General features: G+C 37.4%; 1 protein-coding gene across 2 annotated transcripts in view; it reads left to right on the forward strand.

Moving 5' to 3' along the window:
* Positions 1–14,964, forward strand: part of FOCAD (focadhesin) — a 309,970-nt gene that overhangs the window by 204,631 nt on the left and 90,375 nt on the right. For both annotated transcript variants that reach the window (XM_028107273.1, XM_028107274.2), the window contains exon 21: positions 5,519–5,640. In XM_028107273.1, coding sequence (XP_027963074.1) covers positions 5,519–5,640 — 122 coding nt within the window. The remainder of the gene's footprint in view (positions 1–5,518; positions 5,641–14,964) is intronic.

Genomic DNA, 14,964 nt, shown 5'->3' on the forward strand with positions numbered 1-14,964 from the left:
AATTCACTGATGGCCTGACTAGAGAGCTAGAAGAAGGGTGAATTTGCTCTCTCCTTAGCTAGGACATCCATCTTCTCTGAATTACATTGAATTACTGAATTACACCACCAGCCTTCCTGGATCTCCAGCTTGCAGACAGCAAGATCATGGGACTTCTTAGCCTCCATAATCTTGTGAGCCAATTCCTATAATAAATCTCCCCATATAGAGAGAGAGAAAGGTGGAGGGGAGAGGGAGAGGTGGGGAGAGAGAGATTGAGATTGAGATTCTGGTTCTCTGAAGACTCTGACTTATAGAGGTGAGAAACTAGAGATTTTTCTCATAAGCTATCTGACTGAATTTTGAGTTTGCACGGAGAGTTAAAGAACTAGACTGGTGCTTCTGAGAGATGAAGTGAAATCTCCAGCTTCGCTGTGCTTAGGAGCTAGGAGAGTGGGCCTGAAAGCAAAGCACACAAGTAGTGAATCGATACTGAAGAGCTACACCTCTTTTCACCTGGGGGCACTTACTTAGTCTGGTCTCAGCTGGAGACTGAAATTCAGGCTTGACCTTAACAAGAGGCTGGTGCAGGAGGCAGAGAAACCAACAGAGACCTTGTCATTCATATGGTGTCTGAGTGGTAAAACTGGGGACTTGTGGGGCCTCAGACACATAGCCTATTTCTCCCTCAAGATACTTATCAAATTTCGAAGGTTTATGGGATGGGAGGTTGAAGAGCTAAACTGAAAACTTCGGAGGACACATCTGAATCTCTTATAAGCTTTCCGTATTGAGGAGACCAATTAGGATGTCAGATGAAAATCTTGGGAGAGGCATGCCCTAGGAACAGGGTTGAACCAGAGGGAGATTGAGATTTACCAAAGCTATAATCAAGCCTAACCCAGTTCAATCTCTGATTCAGTTTAAATGATGAGTCCCTTGTTCTATCTACCTGAAAGAGGGGAGGAGAAACTCCTCTCTGAGTAAAAAAAAATAATATCATTTAGGTTTTCTGTGTTTCCTTTGTATACTGTCCAGTATTCAATGGAAAAGGATGTATGAAAAAGAAAAAAGCTTTGAAATGAAGGGGACATTTCATGGAGATAAAGAAGTCATTCCATTAAGAAATTATCACAGTTCTAATCAGTGTACACAAAATAGCATAATTTTTAAAATATATGAAAAACATTCACAAAGCTAAAAGACAAAATGGACAAACCTACCAGAAGGAAGGTGGGTGGGGGCCTGGGTTAATAGGTGATGGGGATTAAGGAGTGCACCTGTTGTGATGAGCGTCAGGTGTTGTATGGAAGTTTTGAATCACTCTATTGTATACCTGAAACTAATATTATACTCTATGTTAACTAACGAATTTAAATTTAAAAAAATGGACAAACCTACAATAATAGTGGGAAACGTTAAAACAATTTCTTAAAAGATTTTATTTATTTATTTTTGAGAGAGAAATTGAGCACAAGCATAGGCCGGGGGTGAGGAGTAGAGGGAGAAGCAGACTCCCCGCTGAGCAGGAAGCCCAACATGAGACTCCATCCCATGACCTGATCTGAAGGCAGACGCTTAACTGACTGAGCCACCCAAGCATCCCTAAAAAATGTTTTAAAGTGGGATACCTGGGTGGCTCAGTTGATGAGGTCGACATAATCTTGATAGTACAAGAAGGGAATATTATAAAACAGTCTTTTCCTTATGCAAAGTTGTAAAAATACCCAAAAAATATATTAGAAAATTGAATTTAGCAATACAGAAGATAATACATAACAACTAAGTGAGGTTAATTTAATGTTTGAAAATCAGTATAATTCAGTATATTAATAGAAAAAGGCAGAATGATCTTTAGATGATCTCAGTAGATGCAGAAAAAGCCTTTGAAAAATTTTGTTCCCATTCATGATACAAAAGAGACTGTCATTAAACTATGAATGGAAGGGAACTTTTTAAAATTCTCATAAAGAACATCTACAATGCTGTCTTTGTACTTCATACTGGAATATTGAAACTTTTACTCCTGAGATTGGGAAAAAGATAGGGATGTTTGTTATAAGCACTATTTTTCAGTATTGTAATGAAGACTATACCTAGTGTAATAAGCCAAGAAAAATAAAAGTCATAAGGATTAGAAAGGAAGAGGTAAAATACTAATTATTTGCAGGCAAAAAAATAGCTATTAAAATAGTCATATAGTCATCAGTGGGGTGCCTGGCTGGCTCAGTTGGTAGAGCATGCAACTCTCAAACTTCAAGCCCCATGTTGGGTGTAAAGCTTAGCTTAAAAACTTTTCTTTTCTCTCCTTTAAAGACTTTATTTATTTGAGGGGCACCTGGGTGGCTCAGTTGGTTGGCTCAGTTGGTTGGGCGACTGCCTTCGGCTCAGGTCATGATCCCAGGGTCCTGGGATCGAGCCCCGCATTGGGCCCTCTGCTTGGCGGGAAGCCTGCTTCTCCCTCCCTCACTCCCCCTCCTTGTGATCCCTCTCTTGCTGTCTCTCTCTCTCTCTCTGTCAATTAAATAAAAAAAAAAAAGACTTTATTTGAGAGAGAGAGAGAGCACAGAGGGAGAGCGAGAGGGAGAAGCAGACTCCATGCTGAGCAGAGAGCCGGATGTGGGGTGGATCCCAGGACTCTGAGATTGTGACCTGCGCTGAAGGCTGATGCTTAACTGACTGAGCCACCCAGGGGTCCCTGTAAAACTTAGTTAAAAAAAAAAAAAATTAGAAAAATATTCATTAGTGATTACTCAATTAAATAGTCATTATTTGTAGACAATTGTATAATACATGGAAAATCCAATATAATCTACAGACGAATTAGGATTAGTAAATGAATTCAAGGTTACTTATACATACAAAGGTCAACATACAAATGAATTATATGTTTTTATATACCATAATAAAAAAGAAATTAAAAGATTATGCCATTTATAACAGCACTGAAAAATATTAATTACCTATGATAAATTTAACAGAGTACATAAAACCTTTACACTGGAAGCTACAAAATATTATGGAGAAAAATTAAAAACATCCTAATAAATGAAGTGATATGCAATGTTGATGGACTAGAAGACTCTAGTTTGTAAAAATGTCAGTTCTCTTAAATTAATGTATAGATTCATTCCAGTCCCTAGCAATATGACAAGCTGATTCTAAAATTTGTTTGGAAATGGAAAGGCCAAAATTAACCAAAGTAATGTTGAAGAACAACACCAAAGTAGGAGGATATATATTACCAGATATCAAGACCTATCATAAAGCCACAATAATTGACAGTGTGGTATTGGTGCAAGGATAGACAGATTGACCAATGAAGAATATAGAGTGTCCAGAAACAGACCCACATATCAAGGTCCCCACCAGATTTCTTACATAGGTGACCCTGTAATGCTGTGGAGAAAAGGGATGATCTTTTCAACAAATGATCCTATAATTAAAATCCGTAATTACAAAAATAAATTATATTAACATCAAGAACAAAATCTACCATTAAGAGCACTTGAAGGCAGGCCATGGAATGCAAAGAAGGTATTTATAAGACATATCTCTGATAAAGGACTCAATTTAGATTATATCAGATATTTTTTGCAAATTAATAAGAAAGGCACTCAAAAAAAAATTGGAAACAGAATTGAACACAGCCTCCAAAAGAAGAAATTCCAATGTCCAATGAACATTGAGTCAACTTCATTATCAGAGAAATGCAAATTAAAACCACAGTAAGATACCATTCCATATTTATCAGGTTGGCTGAAGTGAAAAAAGATGGAAGGGAAAAAGTATTGGTAAATATGTGGAGCAACCCGAACTGGGGCTGGGAATGTGAGTTCGTACAACCACTTTGCAAAACTGGTTCTGAACAAATTCATACCCTGTTTTACCTAGTTATTCCACGCTAGGGATAAACCTAAATGAAATCCCAAAAAGACATACTGTAATGTCCATAGCAGCGTTATTTGAGTGGCCTTAAACTTGGAAGCTGTCTAAATGCCTATTGACAGTAAAATGGATAAATAAGTTGTGTTATATTCACGCGATGGGATATAGATGGAATGAATAGACTACATCTGCGAATAATGTGGATGATTCTCGCAGTGATTTTTTGAGTGAACAAAGCCAGATATAAAAACATATATACAGTCTAATTCCATTTATATAAAGTACCAAGTAGGCAAAATGGTTGTTGGCAGATTGGTACATTTGGGGTGGGGTGGACGTGACTGGAAGGAGACATGAGAAAGGCTTCTGGGATGTGGACAATGGTTTGTGTCTTGATCTGGGTGCCAATTACATGTTCAGTTTGTGAAAATTCATTGAGCTCTATGCTTACGATGTGTACTTTTCTCTGTGTATATCATACTTCAATAGGAGATATTTAAAAATGTAATGATCTCTATGTTTTAAATTATTTCAGTTCTTGAGTGTGTCTTCTTATTGGCTCACAATTACCCAGATAGCTTCCAAGACGACTTCTAGCATTTGGCTGTCTTTCTTTGCTTTTCAGTTGACACTGGGGGCCAGCTGGAGCTGCAAGTTCAGTTTGAGAACTTAGCGGACCAGAGCAGGGAGGACAGGGAGGAGAAAGGTTAGAAGAAGAGGAGGGGGGAGGAAGAAGGGGAGAGTGAATGCATGTGAGTGTAGGGGTGAAGGAAAACGTGTCCACTTGTGGGTATAACCTAAAGGAACCCCTGTTATCAGGAGTTCACGAGGATTGATATGTGTAAGCATTTCTCTTTAGTTGGAATTTCTTCTTCTTCTTCTTCTTTTTCTTCTTCTTTCTTTTTTTTTAAGATTTATTTATTTAGAGAGTGCACACAAGTGACGGCAGGGGCAGAGGGAGAGAGAGAATCCTCAGGCCAACTCCCTGCTGAGTGGGGAGCCCCATGTGGGGCCCACTCACAGGACCCTGAGATCATGACCTGAGCTGAAATCAAGAGTCAGATGCTCAACCACCTGAGCTACCCAGGCGCCCCTATTTGGAATTTATTCTTAAAAAATTTAAAAAATCCCTGGAAGTAACAGCTGACAAAATTTAAAATAAATCATGAATTATAAATTTGTTCATTTATTTACAAATGAATAAGGCTCATAAATAAGTGATAATTTGAATATGGTAACTGCTAACTTCTTACATCTCTTCTATTTTTTCTTTCCGTAGACACCAGTAGTCAAAAATCATAATTTGCTTAGCAAATTATTTTAATTTCTGAATCTCTCTATCCAGGGGTGCCTGGGGGCTCAGTCAGCTAAGCATCTCCCTTCGGCTCAGGTCACGATCTCAGGGTCCTGGGATTGAGCCCCACATTGGGCTCCTTGCTCAGTGGGGGGGTCTGTTTCTCTCTCTCTCTCTGCCCCTCCCCTTGCTCTTGTTCTCCAGTATGCATGCTCTCTGTCAAATAAATAAAATCTTTTAAAATAAATAGATAAATCTCTCTATGCAGATTGATTGAATATGGGTTACTGAGACTATGGGAATCTAATTAATTTTTTCCATAAGAAATTTTTTTATAAATTGTTTTTTCCCCCTCAGGTGGTATGTTATTTTGTTACGATGTTTCAACCTATCAGAGTAAAGATGGCAAACCATTGAATCGACTGATGGCCAATAGAGGGCGAAGTTTCAAGCAGACCTCACTCGCTCTAGTGCATGAGGTAGGTGCCTCCCCATGCTGTGTAACAGGTTCTTGCTTGTATATGTTTAGGGGTTTCCCCCTTAAGTTTACGATCATGAAGTTTAGTGTGTGTTCATTTTATTTTTTTCAAGGATTTTATTATTTATTTGAAAGAGAGATAGCAAGAGAGAGCATGAGATGGGGCAGGGGGAAGGAGAAGCAGGTTCCTCACTGAGCACGGAGCCTGATGCAGGGCTTGATCCCAGGACCCCAGGATCATGACCTGAGCTGAAGGCAGACCCTTAACTAACTGAGCCACCCATGCACCTCTGTAAATTGCTTTTAAAGGCAACCAAAATAGTTGACCCAATTGAATACTAAAATATTTGGAAGTGTTTCTGAAAGAAAGTAGCATGCTTTTCCCACTGCCCAGCCTTATTATTAGGGAGTAGTATGTAGGAATTTGGTTTATTTCATCATTGTTTAACTTGTATTGTTCAGAATAAATACCAGCTTATTATTTAAAGAAATAATCTTGCCTGTTTCTTGATTTGAATCCTTTGCAAGTATGAATGTTGGGCATTAACAGTAAATAAAAGTGTTTAAGGAAAAAAACCCTTTGGTTTTAGTGTTTATTCTGTTTTTCCTTTAGGCTGCCCTTTTAAAAAATAAAGTTATGTGGTGCCATGAGATGATTTGTATAAAGTCTGATCATATCATATTATAGCAACCCCAGAGGGAAGAGAGAATCTGGAGAGCATGTGGGAAATGTGTGCTTTGGTGTTATCTTTAAACATTTTACGACCATTACTCATTCAGGTGTATATAAATTAAAATAAATGAATAACAAAGTATCATAGTAAAGAGGTTTATTTTATATAATTTAGACATGGTAGGTTATATACCACTTACAAATGAAGATAGGAATTGTAAAACATTTAATGGTTTGATGTAAACGTAATTAGAGCTGCTACAGTATATTTGTACCAGATCTCATTTTGGTGCGTAATTTATAAATCTTGGCATCACTAATTTGGCTGGATTATATGCTGCATCCTCTCTGTTGCCACCAGTAGCATATCCAGTTTTTAGAGATCTGTCTTTATCCTATGCCACCCACGTTCTTTCATATATTTAATTAGAGTTGCAATTATGTGAATACTTGGTTCAAAGCCTTTTTTGTCCAGTTAAGTGTCTTCGCCTACCTAAGGAGGGACTAAAGATCTGGGAGGAAAAGAGGTCTAATTTTATGAAAGAGAAAACATAGGTGATTTCTAGATTTGTTTTCCTTAACATCTTTTTACTTGCTATGGAGAAGGGAGAGATTTGGTCCCTTTTTGTGCTTTTAAGCTGTGCATCTAGGAGATTGAAGGATACTTAACCAAAGTGTTAAGTATTAGTGGAAAGCTGATTTTAAAAGTCACCATCAGAACAGAAACAAGAAAAAGTGTTAATATGAGGAGTAGCAGAAGGCAATCTAATAAGTTTCAGCAAATGGCATCCGAATTTATGAGGTGTGCCTTGGATATGAACAGAGTATTTGAGTTAAAATACTTGTTCCTTGTGTTTAGAATGTCTAGAAAATTTCAAAGAGATGAGAAAATCATTATTTTAAGAGTCAGTTGGAAGATATATTGGATAGAATTTTGTCGAATCTATGGTAGGATTTTAGTTTGGATTCATCTTGTAATTCATTTTAAAAGGGCAGAGATAGAGAATGAGTCATACAGTTTCTCAAACTAGGTGACAACAAATAATATGAGTTTTAAAATCCTGTTAATCAGAATAATTGCAATGATAATAGCTGATAACCAGCTCAGGTTTCTTAAAAATTGCAATATATATATATATATATATATTTAATCTCTACAGTAACACTGTGAGGTTGGTACTGCTAATGTGCTTGAAATCACAGAGCTCATAAGAACAGGAGCCTGGAAACTGAACCAGGCAATGAGACTCAGGGTGATCCTTGAACTACCCTACACCATCCCAGGTTAAGCAGAGAGCATTTAAAAAAGATCTTTGGATCTTCCCAAGATGACTCTAGTATTTCCTTACTCTTCTCCTTGCTTCTGGTCTTTATTTTGTTGGGATCCTTCTGATATTGTTGCAGGTGACATTTCTTCAAACTTATTTGGGTTCTCATTATTGCTTCTGAGTCTTTTTATTTTAAAAATTTCTGTCATGAGAGTTTCATTTGGTTTATTCACCCATCGATTGACCCTTGGGTTGTTTCCAGTTTGGGGCAATTATGACTGAAGCCACTATAAGCAATTCTCATGAGATATAGGTGTATGTGTGGACATCTGTTTTCATTTCTTTTGAGTAAATAAAGATGTGGGAGTGAGATTTCTAGGCCATATGGTAAGTGAATGTAACAAACTACCAAAGTTTTCCTAGGGACTATCCCATTTTGAGTGCCCACTGGCAATGTAAGGAAGTTCCCTCTGCTCTGCCTCTTTGCCCATACTCCTCAGTTTTTTAAAAGCTAGCCATTCTCGTACATGGAGGGTGGTTTCTCTTTTGTGGTTTTGTGTTTCCTTAATGGCTGTTGATGTTGAGCATCTTTTTATGTATTTTTTTTTTTTTTTGCCAGTCATACCTTTTCTTCCATGAAGTATTCTGTTGTTTTGCCTGTTTTTTTTTTTTTTAACCAGGTTTTTCTTTTCAAATGAGAGATCTTTATATATTCTGGTATAAATTTCTTATTAGAAATGTGTTTTGCAAATGTGGTGTTTTATTGTTTTTGTTTGTTTGTTTGTTTACCAAATCTGTAAGTTGTCTTTTTATTTCCTTGACAGTGTTTTTTGAAGAGCAAATGGTTAGCTTTAAAGAATTCTAGTTCATCAAGGTTTTCTATTCATAGTCCTTGGGTTCTGTCTAACCCAAAGCCTCAAATATCTTCTGTTTTCCTTTTTTCTCCTACATTTTCTTCTTTCTTTCTTTTTTTTTTAAAGATTTTATTTATTTATTCATGAAAGACAGAGAGAGAGAGAGGCAGAGGGAGAAGCAGGCTCCCAAGGAGCAGGGAGCCCGACGCAGGACTCGATCCCCAAAATCGAGACATAATTAATGTGCTATGAAACCCACTCATTTAATGTGTGCAATTCAGTGGCTTTAGCTACTCACAGTTGTGAAACCATCAGCACAATCAATTTTAGAATGTTTTCATCCCACCAAAAAGAAATTCTGTATCTATTAGCAGAAAACTCCTTTTCCCTCTTTCCCTAGCCTCCAGGAACCACTAATCCACTTTCTGTCTCTACAGTTCCTGTATTTTGGACATATCATGTGAATGGAATCATACAATATGTGGTCTTTTTTGTTTGACTTTTTACTTAGTATATAATGTTTTCAGAGTTTATATGTGCTGTAGCATGTGTCAGGACTTCATTCTTTTTTATGGCTGAATGATATTCCATTATGTGAATCTACCATATATAGTTTATCCATTAGTTTGTTGATGATCTCCTGTGTTTATGTATAGAAGTTTTATAGTTTACAGTTTACATTCTAGCCTAGGATCTATGTGAGTTAACTTTTCATGTGATATGAGTTATAGTTATTGAATATACCACCCTTTCTTCACCGAGGCACCTCTGTAGAAAGTCATTTGTCCATATGTATGGGTCCACTTCTTTTTTTTTTTTAAAGATTTTATTTATTTATTTGAGAGAGTGAGAGCTAGAGAGAGCGAGAGAGCATGAGCACACACAGAGGGAAGGCAGAGGGTGAAGCAGACACCCCACTGAGCAGAGAGCCCGATGCAGGACTCGATCCCAGGACCCTGGGATCATGACCTGAGCCGAAGGCAGCCGCTTAACCGACTGAGCCATCCAGGCGCCTCTGCATGGGTCTACTTCTGCACTCAGTTGTATTCTCTTGATCTATGTGTGTATACTTTGACCAAAACCACATAGCTTAATTACGTTGCTTTATAAAAAGTCTTGAAATCAAGTAATACGAGTCCTCCAATTTTGTTGTTTTAAAATGTGGTTATCTCGGGCCTTTGGCTTTTCCATGTAAATTTTAAATCAGCTTTGAGAAACTACAAAAAAGCCTGCTGTAATTTTGGTTAGAAATGTATTGAATCTGTAGATCAATTTGGGAGAGAATTGACATCTCACTAATATTGAGCCTTTCAACTCATTTATATGTATCTTTCCATTAATTTAGTCAGTGTTTTGTTTTATTACAAATCTAATGCATATTTTGTTAGATTTAATGAGTTTTGCATGTCCCTAAGTATTTTGATGCTACTGCATCAAATTAAATTGCTTTTTCGTTTGTCTTAATTTGCAACTGCTCATTGCTAGTATATAAACATATAATGGATACTTTTCTATGACTTTACTAAACCCACTTACATATTCTTGTTGCTTTTTTGTAGCTTTTTTTTTTCTTGCCTGATTACACTGTATAGGGCCCTCTAGTACAGTGTTGAACAGGAGTGGTAAGAGTAGACATTTCTTATCTTATACACAGTCTTGCAGGAAAACATTCAGTGTCTTAACATTAAATATGATGTTATATTTAGCTTATTTTAGTATAAAGATTTTGTAGATATCCTTTATCGGGTTCACAAAGTTTCCTTTTATTTCTAAATTGCTGAGAGTTTTTATCACAAACGGATGTTGAATTTTGTCAGATGTTTTGTTCTGTGTCTATTCAGAAGATTGTATACTTTTCAAACTTGTTGATATGATGAATTATTTTGATTTGTCTAAGTGAACCCCGTCTTCATTCCTAGGAAAAACTCCATGTAATCGTAATGTATTATCCTATTTATATATTGCTGAATTTGCTTTGCTAGTAATATTTTGTTAAGGAGTTTTGCATCCGTGTTCATGAGGGATATTGTTCTATAGTTTCCTTTTATTGTCTTTGCCTGATATGTGTGTGGAATGCTATCCTAATAAATAATTTTTCCTTAAATGTTTGGTGGAATTTTCCAGTGAAACCATCTGGGCTTGGCATTTTCTTCAGGAATGTTTATAACTATGAATTCAATTTATTTAATATATGAGTCTGTTCACTTCAATCTATCCATCTTCCCACTAATCCTGACGGGGGGTGTGTGGGTGGCAGCCGACATGACAGTTAGTGTCTGTCTTCTTCTGTAAAGTGTAAAGTTTATAAAATCATGGAGCTTGCTTTGGTCACACGTAGCTCCAGTGCCTGGCATTCCTGGCTCATTAGCAGATACTTCATAGACCTTTGTCAAGTTAATGATTTGAATCCCTTTGAAACGTGGATGTGCCTTAGAGTTTGTCTTTGCATTTAGTGTGATGGTTTCCTTTTTCCAGAAATGTTGTTATGAAGTTGATGGTGAGTCTAATAATCATTGAGGTCTTACGAAGAAGTGACATTATTATAATTTGAATGGCTTTTATGTGCTGTTTTATGTCATTACTCATTTCTATGCATAGACGTAGCCTTTCCTCCCTGCCAAAGATTACATATCCTTATAGGATACACTATGGCCTTCCTACTGCCTACAGCTACAGTTGTGTGAGTGTGTGAATCAGGAAAATAGCTTTGTTTTGAATGTCTTGAAGGCTCTGCTCTTCATATCCTGATGTATTTTATGTAATTGTCAGTATTTCTCAAGGACTGTGTTCATTAAATCAAGTAATTTTCATTATGGAAAACTAGTTATTTAACCTGTGATAAATTGTTTTGGGGATTATTCTATTCCCTTCTTTTTGAAAACTTAAAAAAAAAATTTTTTTTATTGGCTTTTCTTAAAGTGAAACTCTCCCATGCGACTTTTAGAAGACTTGCAAATCTAAGTCTGCTTTGACTTTGACCTGACATACCAGAAGTTCTGTATAATCATTGCCCTGTTTAGATTTTTCTAAACCTGAAGTGCCCCCCCTTCTCTGCTCCTTTGAATGGGGGACAAGCAGGAGTCATTTCAGACCTACCAGGGCTTCTCCAGCCTCAAGTGATGGTCCTCTTCTGCTCTGATGTATAAGTACACTTTCTCATCCTGAGATTAACTTAATTCCTCTTGATAAGGAATCTGAAGGTGAATGACAAGTTTCCTTCCCTGAAATTTGCTGCCTGTTTTGTCATCCTTTGGCATTTCTAACTGTGACGTGACACTCTCACCTAAATTGGATGATAGTGATTTGTCCCTGGATCAGAATGGCAGTCTTGCTTCATTATTTCCTCCATCTTTGGGTACATGCAAATTTTCCTGATCCTGCTGCTGCCACCCAACCAGATTTCTGCCTCTGCATTAGGTGATGAGCTCTTTTTTTCCTGTTTATTTCAGCAAAACCTTATCTGGACTTATTGGCAGCACTATTCTGAATGAAATCTATCTTTTCCTTCCTTCCTTCCTTCCTCTTGTATTGATCATCATTTGATTCTTTTTGCCCTATAAATTAATTTTGTATTTTTTTCTGCCTTCTGTGGACTTTTTCCCCTAGATGCCCAGAAATAGGTGGGATATAACGCATCATTTGAAATACAAGGAATATATTTGCCTTTTTCTTTCACTTCCTTCTTTATTTAAAAACATATTTCTTAGGAAGAACGTGGAGTAGTGTTAGCATTCATGCACTATGAAACAATTAGATGGAAATTCTGAATAATAATTGGGAGAAGTGGTATCTGTGCTTATTACACATTCCCCTTAGAAAATACTGTGAAAAGTATGGTTTGCTGAATTTTAGAGACTCTATAATTACCATGTGATGTGAGTTGTTATGGTAACTGGGTTTTCCCCCCTCCTATTAAATAACAGAGTAAGTAAATGGTTGCTTGAGATGTGATTGAATTGTCAGCTTTCAAGCTAATGTTATCCTGATGGGGGAGGGGAGGAGAGATGGACAGAGAGAGGATGAGGGAGAGAGAGAGAGGCAGGGAGAGAAATTTTTAAATGTCTAGAAAGCACCCACAAAGAGATGAATGTCATTTTACTTTGAAAATGTGTCCTCTCCAAGCCCTCCCTCTTGTTCTTCAGTCACTATTAGTCGGGAGACAGGAATAACAAAATTATTTTTGTGCCACTAAGATTACTATTGACAAAAAATTGAAGGCTATTATGTCTCATATATAAACAATGGGACACTGAGTAGCTCTGGGTCTCTAACACTCAGTACAAATGGTTTTCCTTCTGGGAATGTGGGAGGAGTGTGTGTGTCACAGACTGGATGTAGTAGCTCAGTGTTTGTGGTCTGTGTATCAGCTGACATTAAATACTTTTATTCTCTTGATAATAAATACATCTGGGGAGCACAGAAATGTCTTCCTTTGTGAAATTGGCGTTTTAAAGTCAATAGCAAGCTCTTAGTTTACCTATACATTTGTACATGCTACCTTACTTTGTTTCATTCTACTTTGACCTTCTAACAACTTCTCCAAAGATTACTTTACTCGATGTGTAGCATTTAATGAAAGTCTGTTAAAAAGGACGTTTTCTGGGCACCTGGGTGGCTCAGTCGGTTAAGCGACTGCCTTTGGCTCAGGTCATGATCCTGGAGTCCCGGGATCGAGTCCCGCATCGGGCTCCCTGCTCCGCGGGGAGTCTGCTTCTCCCTCCGGCCCTACCCTTCCCATGTGCTCTCTCTCTCTCATTCTCGCTCTCTCAAATAAATAAATTAAAAAAAAAAGGAGTTTTCTTATAAATGAGTAATCATATTTGTTACGATCGCATAAGAGACAGAAGACACTACCAAATTTCTGGTCAGTATATTCTGAACAGAAGTTCATAGGTGGCCAGGTAGTTCCTTCAAGTAAAACATGTATCAGAGAGGAAACGAAATCTACTTTTTTATTTTTTCTTTCAGCATTTCCCTACATTTGTGAATTGTGTTTCTAAGCGAGATACTTTCTTTTGAGCTACTATTTCAGGTATAAATCGATCCTATAGGATACAAATAAAGTGTAGTGAGGAAACTTCAAAATATAAAACATATAATACCCACTTGAAAATTCTGCTTTGTCACTCACTGTGGCTTTAGCAGGAATTAAACATTTCCTGGCCAGAACATTTTGGACATGCTTTTATCAAATTTCAAGTAATTGTGTCCTCAACAACTTGTGTTTGAGTTTAGCTGCATCTACTTAAAAAAGTTTTCTAACACTGTTTCCAGCATGATTGAACGTTGAACATTGCAGTTTTCTGTGATTGCTTGTTCATGATCACGTAGTTTTCACATGACAAAATTTTGTCTTAAAGCAGGTACTGTACATTTAATTTGATTAAACTCAGCAGGTACTTAATTGAACACTTACGTACAGAACCAATTATGGGTCCATGCGAGGGATTCTGAGATGAGTACGACAGGACCTCTACCGTTAGGATTGTATGAGATTAGGGCACATACACAAATAATCAAAGATGGAATTGGTGGCATGTTATAGGAGAGGTCTGTAGCGTCCTGGAAGTATAGAGATGGAAGAAATTATTTCAGTAAGTAGAGATGAGAGGAAGACAGGGCCTTCCAGGCAGTGAAAGTAGTGAGTGCAAAGGTCCTGCAGAGTATAGGACTGACTTGGGAATTGGTTTCTAACCCAATTCAGCCAGAATCGAGGTTAAATTAAAGAGAGGAGCAGGAAATCATCTGGGGAAATTGGTTGGGGATCTTGGCCCGCAGAGTTCTTACATGAGAACAAATTATTTCTTAAAGTAAATGGTGTGCTTTTGATTCTAGAAGGCTTTGAATGTAATACAAAAGAGTTTGGACTTTATTCTTTAATGAACCAGCAAAGGTTTTTGAAAAGAAGTTCTGAGTTAATGGAAGAGTAACAGCACCATTTAGGATGTATTAGGAGGAGGAAAGATTTTAGGCTGTTAGGAGATCAGTTTAGGGGCCTCAGTACTCTAGGCAGGAATTAGGACTAAGCCAATGAGGAAGAAAGTATGGAAAAATAGAAGAAACATTCCAGAAGTGGAGTTGGCTGTTGAGTTGGGGGGCAAGAAAGAAGTACAGGATAAATCAGAAGTTTCAAACCTGGGTGACTGGGATATCGATGTGTGATACTGATAGAAACGCAAAGGATAGGAGGAAGGCTGGATTTTCAATGCTGATGGCAAGTGTACGGAGTGTAATAGATGGTGGGAAGTGAGGGTTTGAGGAGCATTACAATCTGAAAGTAGTGACTTTCAAACTCTATTTTTAATTTTCTATGTATCAGGGTGTAATATACATGCAGTTGATTTCTCCTCTCAGTACTTAGTTCTATGAATTTTTATACATGTGCACATTCATGTAACACCACTCAAGAACAGTTCTGTCGCCCTAAAAATTCCCCCATGCTCCTTTGTAGTCAGTCCCTTTCCTCTCCCCCTTCTTCTGAAACCACTGATCTGGTTTATGTCCTTCTAGTTAAAACCCTGTTTTGTTCA

This window comes from Eumetopias jubatus, unplaced genomic scaffold, assembly GCF_037043125.1.
Source record: "Eumetopias jubatus isolate StellerSeaLion01/CBP00866 unplaced genomic scaffold, mEumJub1_p1.0 scaffold_15, whole genome shotgun sequence".
Taxonomy (NCBI): Eukaryota; Metazoa; Chordata; class Mammalia; order Carnivora; family Otariidae; genus Eumetopias; species Eumetopias jubatus.